General features: G+C 45.2%; 1 protein-coding gene across 1 annotated transcript in view; it reads left to right on the top strand.

Moving 5' to 3' along the window:
• Window positions 1–20372, top strand: part of FMNL1 (formin like 1) — a 121290-nt gene that overhangs the window by 83248 nt on the left and 17670 nt on the right. The window contains exons 21-22 of the mRNA XM_082271785.1: window positions 7423–7552; window positions 15706–15869. Coding sequence (XP_082127911.1) covers window positions 7423–7552; window positions 15706–15869 — 294 coding nt within the window. The remainder of the gene's footprint in view (window positions 1–7422; window positions 7553–15705; window positions 15870–20372) is intronic.

Raw genomic sequence — 20372 nt, forward strand, 5'->3', positions numbered from 1 at the left:
ATTTTGGCATCTAGACATGGAGAAGACGAGTTGCTGAAGTTCGAACTGAGCATTAGAATGGGGAAGAAACTGGAAAATTGTATCACTTACCGTAATTTTCCTTTTTGGACACCAATCGATGACAGCATACAAATGATGTAGCTCCGCCCCCTATATCCACCCACAGGACCTGTTTAAATCTATAAAAGTCTGACTGGTAGCAACCTCCCCCATTCCCTGTAAAAATATCAAGATCATAAAAGGGAGAGTTCCTATGCTGTCATGGGGTCAGGAAAGGAAAATTATGGTAAGTATTTGATACAATTTTTCTAACGCCAACATGGCAGCATACATACAATAAATAGCAAGCTAAACAGGGAGGACTAAAATGTATAGTTAATCTTTATTACAATGGACATGGAAGCCTGGACTGTCATTCGGTTGAAATCCATTGATGTACAAGCCCCTGGAACTTCCTGTAGCGCGGTAGGCAAGTGCACCACGCCAACAAGCCTGCTGCTTTGCAGAGGTCTCTATAGGCAAATGCCCAAATTTAAAGAAGTAAAAATTGACCTAGCTAAATGAGCCTGTATCACTTCTGAAGGCTCTTGCCTGGCTGCACTGTAAGTTTTCTGGATGACCTTGACTCTCCAAGATGACAAGGTATTGCTATAGGTTCCTCCTCTGAACTTGCCTGATGGAAACACAAACAGCCTTCTGGAGGATTTTACCTAATAAGCTGCTAAAAGACACTTGGTGCATCCAGTGTAGGTTAGGTACTGTCTCTGCCGGAAAGGATGGAACCGCCGTTTTTGTTTGCAAGATGAAAATAGAAGCCACCTTAGGAACAAAGGTACTCAAGGAGCATAGGCCCTAACTTGTCTGGAAGGAATAAGATATAGGACTCTGTAGCTCCAAGTGCTTGCAGAGCCGATACTCTGCCCCTTGAAGTTATCGCCTGAAGTTATAGATGGACTCTGCCTCTCGAGTGATGCCCCACTGAGGACTGCTTTCTGATGATGCAAACAGAGCCCTGGCAAGAAATCTACTGGGGAATGTTATGCAAAGTCTCAGGACCGACCTCCTGAAGCATTTCCCTGGCAGCTTACATACCCATTTTCCCTGGTGAAAGCTGAGATGTGAACCCTTACAAGAATAGTCTGAGCAGCAAACCCAGAACCATGTGAGGAAATGATAGAAACCTCCAGGGTTGCAAGGATCAAACTTCTGCTCAGGTTGTGAACCTGTTCCAGACTTTGGAGTAAATTGATTTGTTAACGTCTTTTCTGGAACCTTGTCACAATTTAATCACTTCCAGAAGATGGCCCAAGTCCTCCAATCCTTCCCCCTCCATTTACAGGCCATCATGGGACAGGTGTTGTGGAACCACTGGTAGCTGAAGTCCTTGGTCTTGCCTAGATTCCATGGCTAGGGTAAACCCAAGGCCTGCAGGCCAATCTGCATGCTTGCTATCATAGTGAGATCCTCAGACAACAGTCTTCTCTGGAACTTCATGATCAAAGGCAGTAGAGGAAAGGCATCTGCTAGATTACTATTTCTTGGGTAAGTGAGGGAATCTACTTCCTCCACCAACAGGTGAGGGTAGGAAGAGAGGCACCTTGTGAATGGATGGTGATGCAAACAGACTTAACTGAGGGTGGCCCCATACCTGAGTGATATGGGCAAGATCTTCCGATTAAAGACCCATTCATTGGAAACCAAGTACTGGCATCAGTGGGGACAATGGTCCTTGATAATGAATCTATCGGATGCGATCAAGTGAGGGTCCCCTCACATCACATCTGGGAAGAAGCACTTTGAATCTGCTGCTTTTTGCATGCAAAAGGGAAATTCTTTGGATGCCCAGAGAATCCAGTGTGCCAAAGACATCATCGTTTCCAAGGGACCCCTGCATTGGGAAGCTGACAACTGCTTGGCCCATTCAAAGGAGGAGAAAAAGTGCTCGGGTGAGAATTGAACTGGGGCTCCATATCAATGACTAGTCAGTTCTGCTCCAACTGTCTTGACACCTCCTATCCAGCCAAAATGTCCCAGGCTGGCCAGAAGAATCCCCTTTTAAACTAGTAGGTCTTCTAGACTCTGAGCCAACAGTAGAATACCATCCAAGTAATGATGGATTTGAAGCACCCACCATATCCTCAAAGGGGCTACACAGAGATTAGAACCTCCATAAAAGGTTATTGGTGAGGTGGAGAGCCCTAAAAGGAAGGCCCACGAACTGGAAATCTCCATCCCAAACCGAGACTCAATTTTTTAAAATTCAACACTGGTCTTCTTTGTACGAGACACAGAGGAGAATAAAAGCCTGTAAATCTCTCTGAGGGAGGACTTAGAATAAATTCCCCATTGCAGTCGTATAATGATGTAATCAGAGGGGACATCCACCTTCTGAGGGGAATGTGCTATTCTGATCAGGATGAAGAAATGTTCTGGAGGGTGATGTCTGAAGCACCAAAAGTAAGAGTTTTACTGTAGATGGCACCCACCGATCCCAGAAAGGTGCCCGTGCACACCCTTCCATTTGCTTTTGAATTTCCATTCTGGCAACAGGATCTTGAGTCTTGGAATGTAGAGTGGACTAAACTATCAGAAAGAACTCACCGGAACCTCAACCTCCTATCAGGAGGAAGGCCAGACTAACCACTGATTGCTCCTGGAATAGTGCTTAGCATTGGGATGTATGTGACTTTTAATCGTGGCCAATAAAGAGTGTTCGACGTTTCAAGGATGTGTGCCTCTCAATGAAACGTAAACACTGTTATACGGCAATCAAGAGCCGACTGCAAGCACCATCCATCTGCACAGCAAACTGAGGACAACCAAAATTGAGCAGCAGTAAGTCTCGGTAGACTGGCATCCCTCCAGTTGGCATAGTTCTCTGCACAGTCTGATTGGTGGGAACAAGTACAGATTGCTAATAGTTCTGTGGCACAACTCCCTGTGATTCGTTTCCCACTGGAACCTGATATGAAGGGAGTGGAGTGTACTGCACCATCGTGCTTTGCATTTGATTTCCAACACTTGCCCAAAACTTCTAGTCAGAGGCAAAATTGTCATCATACAGGAACTTATGACCACCCTGCCTGAGAACGGGTTTGTTAACCAAGGACTGGGCTTTAAAGCCCCCTTCATTGTCAATGAATACAGCTATGCCTGAGGGGAACATTGATAACAGCAAATGCTACTTCATCCACAAAATCCGCCAATCACTTAAGCTCACCAAGAGCACTAATAATTTGCTCTTTCAGCGATTTATGGGTGATGGAGACCTCCACTCTGGGTCCCCACTGTGCTGCGCTTGCAACAAAGTACTGTGATCACTGGCTTACAAGCACCCCCTGCGTCTTGACATGAATCTCTGATATCCATCAATTAATCGATTGTAGATACAGCCAACAGAAACTGAATTTTCCCTGGGAAGAAACGCACTCCTGACAAAATGCATGATGGTAATGTCCATACCTTTGCAGTAGGGTACAGTACTGTAAAGTGTGTGCTACTGCAACAAATGTTAAGTGCATTAGCTCAATGCAGTGCCATTCTTTTGAGCAGAGAATTGGCACTTCCCTCTGGAGTAGGGTATAATTTTGCCGCTGCTTATTTCTATAAAACTTCATATCACTACTGCCACTCCTCTTGAATCAGCCTCTTCAGCTTTCCCTTCATTGGGTAGTATGGAAGGATGTGTCTTGAAACCTTATGTTATGTAGTGACTTGGAAGACAGTGATCTGGGTCATCTCATTTTGGGCCTGCCTAATGAATGACTGGACCCAAGAGAAACTCAAATCAAAAAAGCCAAGGAATTTCCAGGCACAACTTACCAACGAGCCTGCAACTTTCCTGGCTCTGAGGGCACCTTTTTCCAAGCCATTCACCCATGACTTACACCTTGAAGAGGTTAAGCAGGTTTTGATTGTCTCTGGGAAGTCCACCCCTCAAAGGTGCAGGAACGCACTGAACACCCAGCACATTGCACAATGGCAGCAAAGGTGTCTGCTTAGCCTCTTCAGGGAGTAAGTCATGGGTGAATGGCTTGGATAAAGGTTCCTCAGAGTCAGGAAAGTTGGCTGTATTGGGCTTGAGGCCTTGGTTAGAATGGCTAATTGTGATGCCCTGAACTCATCTGCAGGGCTGCATCCGTGATGTTGTACTCGGAATCCGCTGGCATAAGTGGAGAACTCAGAGACTCACTAAATCGTAGCTCTCTGCTCTGCCCCCTCCTCGCTCATTGGAGTGCTGGGCTGTGGAGGGGTGGGGAGCGGCCAGCTCAGACTCTCAGCGGCTCACTGAGAGGCTGAGCCAGGTGTCAGTCCAGGCACCTGACGACGGATCCAAACTGCATTGTTGCGATTACGCGGTGCCTGGACAGACTTCTGTAACATCATCAGAGAGCGGACTCTCTGCTGAAAACAGGTCAAAGGAGGGCAAAACAAATTGCACTTCTGTGATCCATAGGAGACGTACAGCCAAACAAGCTTTGGCTATACTTCTTCTTTAGGGCCGTTCTGATGACAAAAGGGGTCCAACCTGGTACTAGCAAGGTGTAACTAAAAAAAAAAAAAAAGCGGCCGGTGAGTGTATAGCTCCAATAATTCACACAGCGCTTTACATAACATAACATACATTCATATCCGGTTCCTGCCCTCAAGGAGCTTAAAATGTAAGGTTCTTATCTCAGATGCATAAACATACTAGGATCAATTTGGTCAGGAGCCAATTCCACTACCAGCATGTCTACATGAAGTGTGGGAGTACCTGAAGGAAACTCATCTAAGCACAGGGCACAGGGAGAACATGCAAACTCTATGAGGGTAGTGTCCTGGTGGAAATTTAAACTGAGGACCCTAGTGTAAGGCAGGAGCGTTACCCCAAAGCCACTACTCTGCCCATATATACTCATTATCATTGTGCTCCCTTTATTTACCTGAACAGAAATACTTGGCTCAAAAACGACTCTTTAGAACGTGACTTTGGAGGGTTCTTTTCTTGCCTCTAAACTCTTAAAACACTGATAGTGTGCATGGACACATGGGCTAACATAGAGGGGAGGCAGAGAAATAAAAAAAGCTCACGCGCCTGTAGAAGCCCCTTTTGTGACCTGCAGTGTGCATGATCCCATGTACTGTATACTGAAAATTGTACAAATCACCAGACATAATATACTGTATGTTGTTTTGAGCGATAATTGCCACAGCAAATTATACACCAATGAGTCCACTTGCCATTTTGCAGAACATGACGACAGAAAATTCCCAAAAGCTGCATCTGTTTTATTAAAGATAACAGCACTTGTGGCTAATGTAATATCTTGCAAGGTTACATCTGCACTGCTCAGTCTCCAGCAGCAGTTCTTCAATTATACAAGGATCAGCACATGTATGGCTCCTCAAAAATAACCTATGAGAATAAGGGAGGCAACTTGACCTGTAAAAGGTGCCAGTTATGCAGTGTTCTAGATCCTTGCCCAAAAACTTGGTGAGACATTAACTTAGTGATGGCGAACCTTGGCACCCCAGATATTTTGGAACTACTTTTCTTATGATGCTCATGCACTCTGCAGTGTAGTTGAGCATCATGGGAAATGTAGTTCCAAAACATCTGAGGTACTAAAGTTAGACCTAGAACAGGGATTCCCAAACTACGGCCCTGCTGCTGTTGCAGAACTACACATCCCAAGAGGCATTGTAAATCTCTGACATTCACATGCATGACAAAGCATGATGAGAATTGTAGTTCCTGAACAACTGCAGGGCCGTAGTTTGGGAATCCCTGACCTAGAACAAGCAGGCAGGTTTCACTAGGTGCATGCTTGTTGGAGGTTAGTGAATTTGTGCATAATAAAAAGACGGAAGCCCTAGTGCATAAACCTTTAAAAATCAATTAAGTGATGGCAGCCTTCTTATTTTTATCCTTCATTTCCCTTAAAAGTGAATCTGTGGCAAACGAATGGACTCTCAAATATTTACACACTTTGGTGTTAGTACCTGTATATTCTGTATGACAAATAATTTTGTAGAATCTTATGTATTGTGCAATCTTGCATCTGTTAGTGGGGGACACTAAATGGGTGTAGAACGCAAGCCTTTGTACATGTGTTTAATTCTAGAATAGGATCCAGGGCTTTTTCCAGCTGGAACTTGGTAGAACTCAGTTCCACCACCTCTGGCTCAGGCCCTCTGCTCCCTGCTCACCACCATCACTGGTAAACACAGAAGCCCGGTTTATGTGTTTACAAGTGACTGCTTGTCTCCCAACGGCTCCCACAGATCTGATCTTCTGAGGGCTGAGGGTCTCCAACTGAGTGCAGGGTGGGGACAAGGGAGATGTAGGTGCAGTGCGGATGCCGACAACTCCAGTGGATGATCTTCCTGCAAGTGGGAGAGGCACACTACAGTGTGCGGGGAGGTACTAGAGCCGACTGGGTGCTGCTGCTTAATACAGCAACAAAAGCAAGACTTGGAAGATGGTGGAGCTTTAAAGGAGGTGGGGAGAAGATGGGGGCATTAGATGGGGAGGGGGATTGCATGCAGAAGTGAGGGGTGAAAGTGAGATGTGGATACGGGATGCAGAGATAAGCAGCTGTGGAAAGCTGAACTCTGTACTACCTTGTTTCCCCGAAAATAAGCCCTATCCCAAAAATAAGACCTATCTCTGTTTTCTATGATTGCTGCAATATAAGTCCTACCCTGAAAAAAGTCTCAGTTGAAATCCTTGTAAAATCATGTAATCTGTGATGTAAAACTATTATATAATGTCCAGTGTGTGTCTGTATGTAACACAATTGTAGAAAATACCATATAAATACCTTATTTACAACGCCGCTGGGTGCTTGCGTGACCCGCCAGAGTTCTCCTCCTCCCGGCTGACCTCAATGGCCCCTCCCCCTGCAGGGCTGATGTCAGCGGGGATCCCGGCATCTCCCTAGGCAGTGCTCAGAGCAGGAAAGAAGAGCTCCGGCGGGTCATGTGAGCGCCCAGCAACGCTGTAAATAAGGTATTTTCTATAACATTACATAAAGATACACACTGGACATTATATAATCCATTTACAGAGCAGATTAAATGATTTTACAAGGACTTTACCTAGAGTTTATTTTGGAGATTACAGGGATGTTGACTCCTGAGCTGACAGGGAGGTAGAGGGGAAGAGAAGCCAGGGGACAAATAAGACATCCCCCGAAAATAAGCCCTAATGCATTATTTGTACCTAAAATATAAGACCCGGGCTTATATTCGGGGAAACGCAATATATATGCAGTGCACCCCTGAACTCTGCACTATGTACAAAATGCACCCCCAAACTCTGTACTCTATTTGACACCCCCCGAACTGTGCACTATGTACGTAATGCACTCCTGGTATTTAATGCCTCTTTAAAAGCCTCCCACTGTTAGTGAAATGTTTACTTCTGTCTTTTTGCAGCTCCTAGAGACAAAGTCTACAGACAGAAAGCAGACCTTGCTCCATTATCTGGTCCGAGTGATCAGTGAGAAGTATGCCCACCTGGTAGGGTTCTACTCTGATCTGCACTTCCTGGAAAAGGCTGGCACAGGTAACCGAGGACACGGTCATACTGAATCTTTCTAAATAGGAAACTGACATTCACCCAAAATGTATTTTTCTTTTAAGAAATTTGGAAAAAGTGGGGAAGGCTTATAACCTCTGAGTGATCCCATTAGGGAAGTTTCCCTTTACCCTATGCTTATGGCACCAGTGTTTGGAACAGGAAAATAAGGGAAATTTCTCTACAGGATACAACCAGCAAAAACAAAATTGAGAATTCTAACCCTTACCTATTCTACTAAGAATGTTTTAATACAGTGTGTGGTCTGGACACCATGAACCAGTGATGAGACAAGGTCTTCTAGAGCGCAGGGGAAACATGCCAAACTGTGTCCCTCAAGATGTATTAGCATGGTGTGTCAGCAATCCCCCCCCCCCCTTAAATAAAAAAAAATGAGCACTAATCTGCATGCTTAACCTCTAAGCATAAAGTCCCCCTCCCTCCCAGTACAAATACACTTCCCCTGCTGAAATCCCCCCCAGCACAAATGCCCCCCAAAAATCACCCCTTCTAGCACAACTTCTCTACCCTTCAAATCCCTCAAATTTCCTCTCTGAATACACATCCGCCCAGCCCAAATCTCCAATCTCCCCCCCTAGCTCAAATATTCCCCTCCAAAAAAATTTTCCCCTATTAGCACAAATCCCTCCTATCCCCCCCCCCCCCCAATTCATCCCTCCCTACTAGCGCAAATCCCCCCATTTATCCCTACTAGCACAAATCACCCCCTCTCCAAAAGAAAATATTCCCCTCCTAGCACAATACCCCTCCACCCTCTACCATATCACCGCTTACAGCACAAACCCCCAAAGCATCCCCCTCCCCCCCTACTTCAAATCCTCCTCCCCCATCCCCTCTCCGAACACAAATCCCCCTAACACACAGCTCCCAATTTCTCCTCCTAGTACAATTCTTGCCCTACAAATTCCCCCACTCAACACAAATCCCCTACTTCCTCCCAAATCTCCTCGTGATGCCCACCCACCTCCCACGATACCACAGTGCCCAGGGCAGCCGCCCCTTGTCAGGGAAGCAACTGCAATACAATATTGTTAGGAAGTGTTACTGTCATGTCTTTATTGCTGTGTTTGCATTGTGGAAATTTCCCCTCACATCTTGTGCAGGTGATAAGCATTGTGCAGAACAGAACGTGACATGAAATCTCTTCAATGGGCACACAGATGACTATAAAAGGAACAAAAAAAAAATGAAAGCGATTAAGTAGATGTCTTCTCCGTTCCTGACTTGGTCGGTGGTGTCCCCAGCATAGAAGGGGATGTGTATAGCTAGAGATGAGTTTTAGGAGAGCACTCTGCCAATTCCTTGCTCGGATTATGCATGCATTTTGGACATCCCTGCCAAGTCTTTGGTCTGCTGTAAACAGAGGAGCATGCTGCACCTGCGTCACCGGATTGTCAAACACATTGACCTCCTGCCAGAAGAGAGGCTGCCTCTGGCCTTGTGTACAACAATCTCTTATGGTTGGGCAGATCTCCAAGCTGTAGAGAAGATAAGTCTGAATGGAAAGCTCTGAATTACGAGGATAAAAAAAGCGCAGGTCAAGGAATGTCTCCAGCTAGGAGACTTTCTAAACAGAAAAGCAAGGATTACATACAAAAATAGCACATGCATCACTATCTGCATCAGTTCAGTTATATAAAATACAGTCTGTAAAAAAAACCTTGTTCAATTTCCTTCCAACAATAAATATTTTTTTTTTACAAACAAGGTTGCTCTTTATTGAAAAAAAAACAAGGTAAAAACAGTATACAGTAAGTGTGTAGACAATGGCCACCATGAAAGCAAACGGGAAGTAGCAATCCCAAAACATCAGTACATTGAGAGTAGGCAACAACAAGGCACAGTGGGAGCACAATACAGTGATACGACAGCAAGATACAAGGAGGTCAAGTAAGATCCCTGAGAGAACCAGTAGATCAGTATGCAATACACAACCAGTGAATAGGAAATCAAGTTACATTATCTACCCATGGTTGCCAAATCTTATCATATTTGCGGGGGCAATTTCTAGCAATGTAGGTAAGTTTATACATGGGGAGGGCCCCGTTAACCAGGACCTTCCACGCCGACAGCGTGGGAGGGGAGGGGGAACCCCACCGCAGAATTATCTCTTTCCTGGCATAATACAGTACCAAAGATAGCATTAACCTCGAGTATTTAGAGCGCCTGACCTGGTCCGGGATGTCCAGAAGCGCCAGCTCCGGGGTGCACACAACCCTAAGGTCCAGGCGGGTGTTCAGAACTTCAAACACCTCACCCCAGAACTCCGCCACGCGCGGGCAGTCCCAGAACATGTGCATGTAGGAGCCCTCAGACAGCAGACACTTAGGGCAGTCAGCTGAACGTGCAGGATACATTCTGTGCAGTCTCGAAGGAGTGAAGTAAACCCTATGCAGAAATTTAGTGTAGATGAGCTTGTCTCTGGCAGCTATAACTGAGCTCGAGCCCCGTCCCAAGCAGTCGTCCCAATCCTCCCTATCCAAGCCAGGTATATCCGCAGACCAACGCCGCCACAGGCGCTCCAGGGCCGGAGACAACAATAAATATTTAGCTAGATATTTGACGAGTCCTGTTTTAAAGTAAACTGGTCAAGGGGGCTGACATTTCTCACCTTTGTCTAAAAAAAATGCTTGGACCAAATACACTGATCAGTAAATCCATGAAAAGCCGGGAGTACTTATCTGTTTTCTTGTTCCAGGCCAGTAACTCCAGCTACTGATGATGTTTGAGCACAATGACATCTAGGCCAGCCTTTTTCAACCAGGGTGCCTTGAGGTTTCTTTAGGGGTGCCTTGGCAAAATGCCTTAAAATTGCCCAAAAATTGTACTCAAGCCAGCGTGTGGATGAAGGCTGCATTTTAGTTACACTAAACCAGCCTTTCTCAACTTTTTCAATACAGAGGAAGCCTTGAAATCAATTTCTGGTCTCGGGAAACCCCTGCTAAAAATTAAAAATCTACAACTCATGACACATTAGTGTGACAGTCAGTGGGAAGAATGTTCCTTACTCTTGTCATCATTGGGAAGAATTACCCCCTTACAGATAGCTAAAAGGAACAATGGTGTCATTGGGAACTTATCGGAGAGGAAGAAATTGCCCATTGCTCAAGGAACCCCTGGCAACCTCAGGAGGAACCCTAAGGTTACAAGGAACCCTGGTTGAGAAACTCTGCACTAAACCAAAGGTTTTCATTGAGCATTTGGAGCTGCCGGTGTCCTAACGACCAATGGCATGATCAGTTGGTAAGCAGGAGGCCAGTTGCCTGCATAGCATCCTTATTTGACCCTCCCCTGCCCCTCTCCTTCAGCGTTGGTGTCACATTATCTGAGTGATGGAGAAAAACTGAGAGATAAGAGAAACATTGGCAAACTAAAGTCCGTACCAGTTTGTAAAAGTGTATTTGCTTTGGGAGAATAAATTGCCTCTAACGATGGGTGTCCTACTTGGACTTGTGGATTTTACTGCATAATGTAAAACTATTTGAATAGTTTTTACATTTTAGAATGGGGTGCCTTGAGACTGTCCATAATTTTTAAAGGGTGCCTTGAGATTGTCCATAATTTTTAGAGGGGGCCTTGAGATTGTCCATCATTTTTAAAGGGTGCCTTGAGATTCTCCATCATTTTTAGAGGGTGCCTTGAGATTCTCCATCATTTTTAGAGGGTGCCTTGAGATTCTACATCATTTTTAGAGGGTGCCTCGAGATTGTCCATCATTTTTAAAGGGTTGCCTCGAGATTGTCCATCATTTTTAAAGGGTGCCTCGAGATTCTCCATCATTTTTAAAGGGTGCCTTGAGATTCTCCATCATTTTTAAAGGGTGCCTTGAGATTGTCCATCATTTTTAAAGGGTGCCTTGAGATTGTCCATCATTTTTAAAGGGTGCCTTGAGATTGTCCATCATTTTTAGAGGGTGCCTCGAGATTGTCCATCATTTTTAGAGGGTGCCTTGAGATTCTCCATCATTTTTAGAGGGTGCCTCGAGATTGTCCATCATTTTTAAAGGGTGCCTTGAGATTCTCCATCATTTTTAAAGGGTGCCTTGAGATTCTCCATCATTTTTAAAGGGTGCCTTGAGATTGTCCATCGTTTTTAGAGGGTGCCTCGAGATTGTCCATCATTTTTAAAGGGTGCCTTGAGATTCTCCATAATTTTTAGAGGGTGCCTCGAGACTGTCCATCATTTTTAAAGGGTGCCTTGAGATTCTTCATCATTTTTAAAAGGCAAATGGCATTTTCTGACTTTTCTGAAGGAGAGACTAAGGCTGGCCATACACTGTTCCACGTTGATTATTCAATTTATCTACAACCAGCCTGCCGGATTCTCTTGCTATTATCACTTGCGGCTCCTATAGCCGCTAGCAGCAATCACTGTCTTCTCCCCCGCTAGGAGCAGACAATTGCTTAGCAGGAGGGATTACCTTGTCAGCACTGCCTGTGTTGATGGGGGATTCATGCAAATTTCTTTCCTACAACCCGTGGTTGCAGAAAATAAATTTACACCATGTATGGCCAGCCTAAAGCAGCAATAGCTAGGCAGTAGCAGCCTCTGGGTTTCTCTTAAGCCTATGGAACATTCATGTGGGATAGATTCAGCTGTAAAGTAACAATTCTAAATCAATAAGTCATACTAGAGTTTTGGTTTTTGTTTAAAAATAACAGGTTATACTTATGCTGGCTATACACTATACAAAAAATCGTCTGAAATTCGGTCATTTGGACAGTTGGTTTGTTTTTCTGCCAGTTAATGGGCACGAATCGGTAATCGGTTGTGACGTTTTTGAGCCAAAAAAACGAAGGACAAGTTTGGAAATTTTCTGCCGAACTAATGATAAATTGAAAGGCTAATGTGTTTCTCATCCAAACTGTTTGCACTAGGTATATGTGACAAAACAAACAAAAAACAGAATTAATGTCTATTGAACAATTTATCGGTCATTACATGATGGCACGATCGTCTGCTCTTGTGGCCGAGTGTTCGTTTTTCGAAAATGAGTTCAAACGATTTTTTGTATAGTGTATGGGCAGCATTACCTGCTCTGTTTAATGGTTTAGCACAGAAGGGCCCAGATCCTCCTCTTCTCGGTTCCTTTGCCAGCCCTTCTAGCCCCTCCCTCCTGCTGAGTACCCTCACAGCTTGCTATGGGGGCACCACCCCCACTCTCTCTTCTCGTTGGCTCGCTGACTTTGATTGTCTAAGCCAATGAGGACGAGTTTCTGGACAGTCAAGGCTCTTGTTCAACACTGCTGGATCGAGATGGGGCTCAGATAAGTATTAGGGGGGGGCTCCTGCACACAGAAGGTTTTTTATCTTAATGCATAGAATGCATTAGGATAAAAAAGCTTCTGCCTTTAGAACCACTTTAACCACTTCCGGACCGTCTGCTATAGTTTTATGTCGGTACTTTTATGTTAAATACCAGGGTTATTGCAGCAGATAGTTGCCATAACCCCGGTATTTTCTTACAGGGCGGTCTTCTTTCACATGAAAGTGGTCCCAGTGGCAGATTCACTTTGATGGGCGGCAGGAGAGGTGCCCCTCCCCGGTCGTTTTCCCCCCTTACCAGAGCCATTGGTAGTGGGGTAAATGATCCGGTGTAACGTTAAAAAAACCCTACCCCGTGAAAATTCCCTTCCCTCGTCACTTCCTGTGCACGTACGTCAATGAACAGCTGAGCCGCTTCCCACTGCGCATGCTCACAGCTGCGGAGGGTAGGGAATTTTCATGGGGCAGTATTTTTTAACGTTCCACCACGTCAGATATCAGCTGTTGCCGCGCGTCCCACTGCGCATGGGCAGCCACTACATTAAATCATCTCCACTCCAACCCTGAGATTTCCCTGCGGGCGCCCCTCATTTCTCAGCAGGTGCGGCGTCCCACATGATCTCGGCTCCATGGTTTATATTTTCATAGACCCGCCGCCGCTTTTACAATTTGGAGCCGAGATCAGGGAAGTCTGTTGAGTTAGAGCGGAGATGATTTAATGTTGGAGCGGAGACGATTTAATGTACGCGCGGCAACAGCTGATGCGGTGTAAAGTTAAAAAACACTACCTCGTGAAAATTACCTACCCTCCGCAGCTGTGAGCATGCGCAGTGGGAAGCGGCTCAGCTGTTGAATGACGTACGTGCACAGGAAGTGACCAGGGTAGGGAATTTTCACGGGTAGGGTTTTTTCACGGAACACCGGTCCATCCATGTCCCAGGCAGGAAGTCAACTGAAGGCAAGCTGGCCCCCACTCGACTCTATGGCCTTGGGAGGACCGGAGTGACGTCATACATTGCTTCCTCCCAACGGCCTTAAAGGGCCCATTTTTTTTTCATGCTCTGACTCTAGATCTCCTCTGTAACTCTGGGGGCCCTATAGAATATTTGTTCCTCCCCAAAGGATCAGTGTGCTTTAAGATAAACAAATAGCTTTAGTTTAGTGACAGTTTTTCCCATCATTGAATAATTTCTTCTCTGGTTAAGTTTTTTTTTTTTTTTTCCTGGTTTTTGTTTAATGTAAAGCGTATAAGAGTCAGAACATGTTTGTACTGGTAAGTCCTCATTGGGGAGATTTTACCTTACTTCCTGCTTCAAGGACAATAGGACAAGAGCGGATTTCCCTGGAACAAAGAGCTATAAAACTTGGCAGATGATAAAATTCTTCCCCAGCTTACTTAAATAAAGAGGATTTTGTTGTTTGACCTCCATTAGGGAAGCCTAGTTTGTTGCTTTTGCAACTTTGCAGCCTGTCATCGGAATAGGAAGTGAGGAGGTTAAAGTTTAGGTATGGCTTTTTAGCATAGTCCAAGCTGCACCAGTGTAAGATGCCATACCTGGCCAATCCCTGTGGAAGCTGGAATTGACTGTAGTAGGCATCGCTACGACAGTGATTGCCTAGATTCTGGGTCCCGTGCCAAGTGTCTGCCCTGCAAATTAGTGGATACAGGAGGTTGCCCGCTCAAAATGAGCACCAAGCAAAGACTGATCATTCACCTGAACAAATTACAGAACGGTCTGCATTCACTGAGGGGATGCAAAGTGTATTCTGAATGGCACCCATGCTGAGCGAGTGACCTCCTGTGCTAAGGAACAGGGCAGCCACCCAGCATGGGGCCCAGAAGCTACCGGTAATCACTGTAGCAGAGTTAATTTTGTAGACTAAATTAACACAATTTTAGTCTACAAAAATACGACTAGAACTAAAACAATTCAGATGACTAAAATACGACTAAAACTAAAATGGTATTTTAGTCATAAGACTATAACTAAAACTAAATTGAAAATAGACTTCAAAATTAACAAGGCTTTTCTTATATTTTTTCCTAATATTTAATGTTGATAATATATTCAGGTAATATGTGCAATGACATTACAGCCAATAGAGTTTACATTTTGTAGTTTTTTTTTTTGTATTTTAAAGTTGCACTTCTGTTTGTCAAAAAGCAATATTTTTGTTTGTTTCTGAAACTTGGTTTTATTTATAAAGACGTTCTATATCATATATATATATATTTTTTATATATATATATATTTTTTTATATATATTTTTATTTTTATATATATATATATATATAGGCTATTATATATATATATATATATATATATATATATATATAATTAGATTTTTACTCCAGAAGTATATAATTAGTTTGGAAATTCTAGAGAAATGTTTAAATAATGCATGACATGCATGACCTAAACCCACTTGATTTGTAGTCAACTAAAATGTATGAGATTTTAGTCGACTAAAATGTACAGGAGATTTTAGTAGACTAAAATATGACTAAAACAAACAATGCAGATGACTAAAATACAACTCAAACTAAAATGACTAAAAAGACTAACTAAAACTAAATCCAAATTTGCTTCCAAAATGAACACTGCACTGTAGGAGCAATGTCCACTACAGTGGTTTCCAGATTCCATGAGGATCGACCAGGTATGGGACACTCTTACATTGATCCAATCTTGAACAATATAACTATGCAAAAATATCCATACCTAAACTTCAGCTGTAAAATCTCCCCAACGGGTATACAGATAGCAATAAAAACCTGACATGGATATATAAAGCCAAAATGTTTAGGGAAGGAAAAGGATACATTTCATTTTAACCTCTTACTCTTTGTTCAGTGTCCCTGGATGCTTTGTTGTCCGATGTCCGCTCTCTGCAAACTGGGATGGAACAAACTCAGAAAGAATTTACAAAACAAGATGATTGCCGCACCCTGAGGGACTTCCTAAAATCCAGTATGGACAAGATGTCACAGCTTGCTGCTGATGCCAAGACTGCACAGGTAAGAAGACATCGGCAAATCAGTATAAAGCAAGCCATGTGGGTATGTTAGAAGCCAGTTTATATATTAAGCTGACTAACTGGAAAGAGTTCTTAGGCCATTGTAAGAAATATTGGCCAATAATTTGCCCATGATTAAGACCCTCTTGACAATTGAAGTCTAAAGATAGCCAAAACCTAAGCTTAAACCTGCTTCCCACCCTCATTCTAAGCCCTATACTAACTACCCTGTAAAGGAAAGATGTGTACACTTACCTAAACCTAAGGGCTTACTTAACTCTTTGGGGGCTCCAGTCCAGTCACGTGATCTCCCCAGCTGCTGGCTTTAGGGGAGAGGAGAGAGCAGTGAAAACGTCTGTAATGCCTGGGCGGTGACATCACCCATAGACTTATGGGTTATGCGTTGTCCACTGTACCTCCTCTTCCCCATGAAGAGCTAGGAGCCGATCACATGACCAGACCGGAGCGCCCTTAGATGAGGTAAGTATACACATCTTTCCTTTAGGCAGGCTAGTTAGTATAGGGGTTAGGATGGGGTGGCAGGCTAGCTAGTATAGGAGTTAGGATGGGGTGGCATGCTAGCTAGTATAGGGGTTAGGATGGGGTGGCAGGCTAGCTAGTATAGGAGTTAGGATGGGGTGGCAGGCTAGCTAGTATAGGGGTTAGGATGGGGTGGCAGGCTAGCTAGTATAGGGGTTAGGATGGGGTGGCAGGCTAGCTAGTATAGGGGTTAGGATGGGGTGGCAGGCTAGCTAGTATAGGGGTTAGGATGGGGTGGCAGGCTAGCTAGTATAGGGGTTAGGATGGGGTGGCAGGCTAGCAAGTATAGGGGTTAGGATGGGGTGGCAGGCTAGCTAGTATAGGGGTTAGGATGGGGTGGCAGGCTAGCTAGTATAGGAGTTAGGATGGGGTGGCATGCTAGCTAGTATAGGGGTTAGGATGGGGTGGCAGGCTAGCTAGTATAGGGGTTAGGATGGGGTGGCAGGCTAGCTAGTATAGGAGTTAGGATGGGGTGGCATGCTAGCTAGTATAGGGTGTTAGGATGGGGTGGCAGGCTAGCTAGTATAGGAGTTAGGATGGGGTGGCATGCTAGCTAGTATAGGGGCTAGTGGGGTGGCATGCTAGCTAGTATAGGGGTTAGGATGGGGTGGCAGGCTAGCTAGTATAGGGGTTAGGATGGGGTGGCAGGCTAGCTAGTATAGGGGTTAGGATGGGGTGGCAGGCTAGCTAGTATAGGGGTTAGGAAGGGGTGGCAGGCTAGTTAGTATAGGTGTTAGGATGAGCTGGCAGGCTAGCTAGTATAGAGGTTAGGATGGGGTGGCATGCTAGCTAGTATAGGGGTTAGGATGGGGTGGCAGGCTAGCTAGTATAGGGGTTAGGAAGGGGTGGCATGCTAGCTAGTATATGAGTTAGGATGGGGTGGCAGGCTAGCTAGTATAGAGGTTAGGATGGGGTGGCATGCTAGCTAGTATAGGGGTTAGGATGGGGTGGCAGGCTAGCTAGTATAGGCGTTAGGATGGGGTGGCAGGCTAGCTAGTATAGGCGTTAGGATGGGGTGGCAGGCTAGCTAGTATAGGGGTTAGGATGGGGTGGCAGGCTAGCTAGTATAGAGGTTAGGATGGGGTGGCATGCTAGCAAGTATAGGGGTTAGGATGGGGTGGCAGGCTAGCTAGTATAGGGGTTAGGATGGGGTGGCAGGCTAGCTAGTATAGGGGTTAGGATGGGGTAGCTAGTATAGAGGTTAGGATGGGGTGGCATGCTAGCTAGTATAGGAGTTAGGATGGGGTGGCATGCTAGCTAGTATAGGAGTTAGGATGGGGTGGCATGCTAGCTAGTATAGGGGTTAGGATGGGGTGGCATGCTAGCTAGTATAGGCGTTAGGATGAGCTGGCAGGCTAGCTAGTATAGGAGTTAGGATGGTGTGGCATGCTAGCTAGTATAGGAGTTAGGATGGTGTGGCATGCTAGCTAGTATAGGAGTTAGGATGGGGTGGCATGCTAGCTAGTATAGGGGTTAGGATGGGGTGGCAGGCTAGCTAGTATAGGAGTTAGGATGGGGTGGCATGCTAGCTAGTATAGGAGTTAGGATGGGGTGGCATGCTAGCTAGTATAGGAGTTAGGATGGGGTGGCATGCTAGCTAGTATAGGAGTTAGGATGGGGTGGCATGCTAGCTAGTATAGGAGTTAGGATGGGGTGGCATGCTAGCTAGTATAGGAGTTAGGATGGGGTGGCATGCTAGCTAGTATAGGGGTTAGGATGGGGTGGCATGCTAGCTAGTATAGGAGTTAGGATGGGGTGGCATGCTAGCTAGTATAGGAGTTAGGATGGGGTGGCATGCTAGCTAGTATAGGGGTTAGGATGGGGTGGCAGGCTAGCTAGTATAGGGGTTAGGATGGGGTGGCATGCTAGCTAGTATAGGGGTTAGGATGGGGGTGGTAGCAGGTTTAAGCTTTGGTTTTGACCGAACTTCCACTTTAAAATGTAAAGTCTCGAACATTTTTTAAGCTTTGGCTAGAGTTGGAAGGTTTATCTACCAGGCTTTTACTGCTATCCAGGGCTCTGATAACCTCAACATACACATTAGAATAGGACCATACAACCAACTTTGGATTTATCAAAACTTTGTACTATGAGGACCTAATCAGACTATACAATTAGGCAGGCCCTCGCACTGCACGTTTGTGGTAGAACTAAAGAAACGTAACGTGTGTGGTGAGCTTTACAGAGATTTGCCTTCACTTACTTTCATGGTGACAATTCTACCAGGGAGGAAGTAAAGGAAAATCTGGAATAGGGAGACACACACACACATAAACCTGACAGGATTCGAGCCTTCCTTCCTCTGCTAAAAACATTTTTAGTTCTGTGCTTGTTGCTGTTGAAGATTTTCCTTCTTTTCTGTTTGGTGAAACCATTGTCACCATGACAGTTAAGCTGGCCAAAGATGGATGAAAATGTGGCCAGTCCTTGCAGAAGCAGCTGAATCTCGACCCATTTATGGTCGGCCGTAATTGTCCTGGTTACAATCTATGGGCCAGATGGTTATACAGAAGTCAATCTCTCCCAAGAAATGTGCAACCAGCCTGTTTTTTTTTGCTTGATCAGTGCCACTGGCTATAGCCGTCAACACTGATCATTGTATTCTGACAGTGGGGAACTCTCCCTGCTGTCAGAACACAATAACTTAGGCTGGCCATACATGGGGCGAATCTGCACAATTCCCCTATCAGCAAAGGCAGTGCTGACCAAGGAACCACCAATTGTCTCCTCCTGGCAGGAGAAGCCGGAGAAGACCATGATTATCACTAGTGGCTGCCATAGCTGCTAGCAATAATCGCAAGAGAATCTGTCAGGCTGGTTGTACTCAAGTTGAACGATCAATCGACTTGGTACATTCAGCCTGCCCATTAAAGGTTCGAATCTCAGCCGGTTCTTGTTTAACCAGCCGAAATTCGAACAGTGTATGGCTGGCCTTAGTGTGTTGATGGGGGAAATCCAATCATTTTTTTTTTTTTTTTTTTTTCGTTCAACCCGCTGTTTGAATGAAGAAAAAAATGCATAATTTCTGGCCTGCCTAATAGAGAGAAAATCTCTCCTCCCTGGAGAGCAGAAACACCTGCCAGGATCTCCAATCCTTTATAAAGGATTCTTTAGCTGGACGCACACTTTAACTGGCCAGAAGGGAGGAAGCAGTTTTTGTAATGATGAGGTTCTAAAACCAGTCTATGCCCAAACTACTGTTGTGAAATGTAAATTGGGTTTAAGCCCATGGACAGATTCGTGATTTCATACACACAGATAAGTGAATAATTAAAGTTTATTTACCTTCTGGAAGTAATTACAGCAGAAAATGATGGTATTGGCTACAAACTCTAGCAGTTCAATGACAGTCCTTTCCAAGCAGAGAGCTCCATTGGGTAATAATGGATGGCAGTGTTAATTTTGTTGATGAAAATATTTTCGTCAGCAGAATTGTTTCCAGTGATGAAAAACTGCACAAAAATCAATTAGAATTTTCTTCAACAAACAAAAATGGAACGAAAATGTGAGGGAGGGGCGTTTACCCACGATAACTTCTGCATTATATATTGGCTAAATCTGTGTCTGCAGTTTGTTGAAACCTTAACTACATGCCGACCGCCGCAAGTATATATACTGCGGCAGTGAGCCCCTCCTGGGAAAAGCGACGTAGTACTACGTCGCTCGCCCAGGAGCCTGTAGGGGGCGAGCACGTGCCGCCGGGGGCGAGCGCGCGCCGCCGGGGGCGAGCGCGCGCCGCCGGGGGCGAGCGCGCGCCGCCGGGGGCGAGCGCGCGCCGCCGGGGGCGAGCGCGCGCCGCCGGAGGCGCGCTCCCGCCCCGTCTCATTCACGGCAGCTCCGATGTCCGCCGGACACTCGCGATCTCCCGCTGGAGAGGGAGAAAGGCAGGCGGCTAATGTAAACAAAGCCGCCTGTCATTCTCCCTGGTGTAACTGCAGAGACTATACGATCCTGCAGGATCGTA

This window comes from Pelophylax lessonae (assembly GCF_965119305.1).
Source record: "Pelophylax lessonae genome assembly, chromosome: 11".
In the NCBI taxonomy this organism is placed as follows: Eukaryota; Metazoa; Chordata; class Amphibia; order Anura; family Ranidae; genus Pelophylax; species Pelophylax lessonae.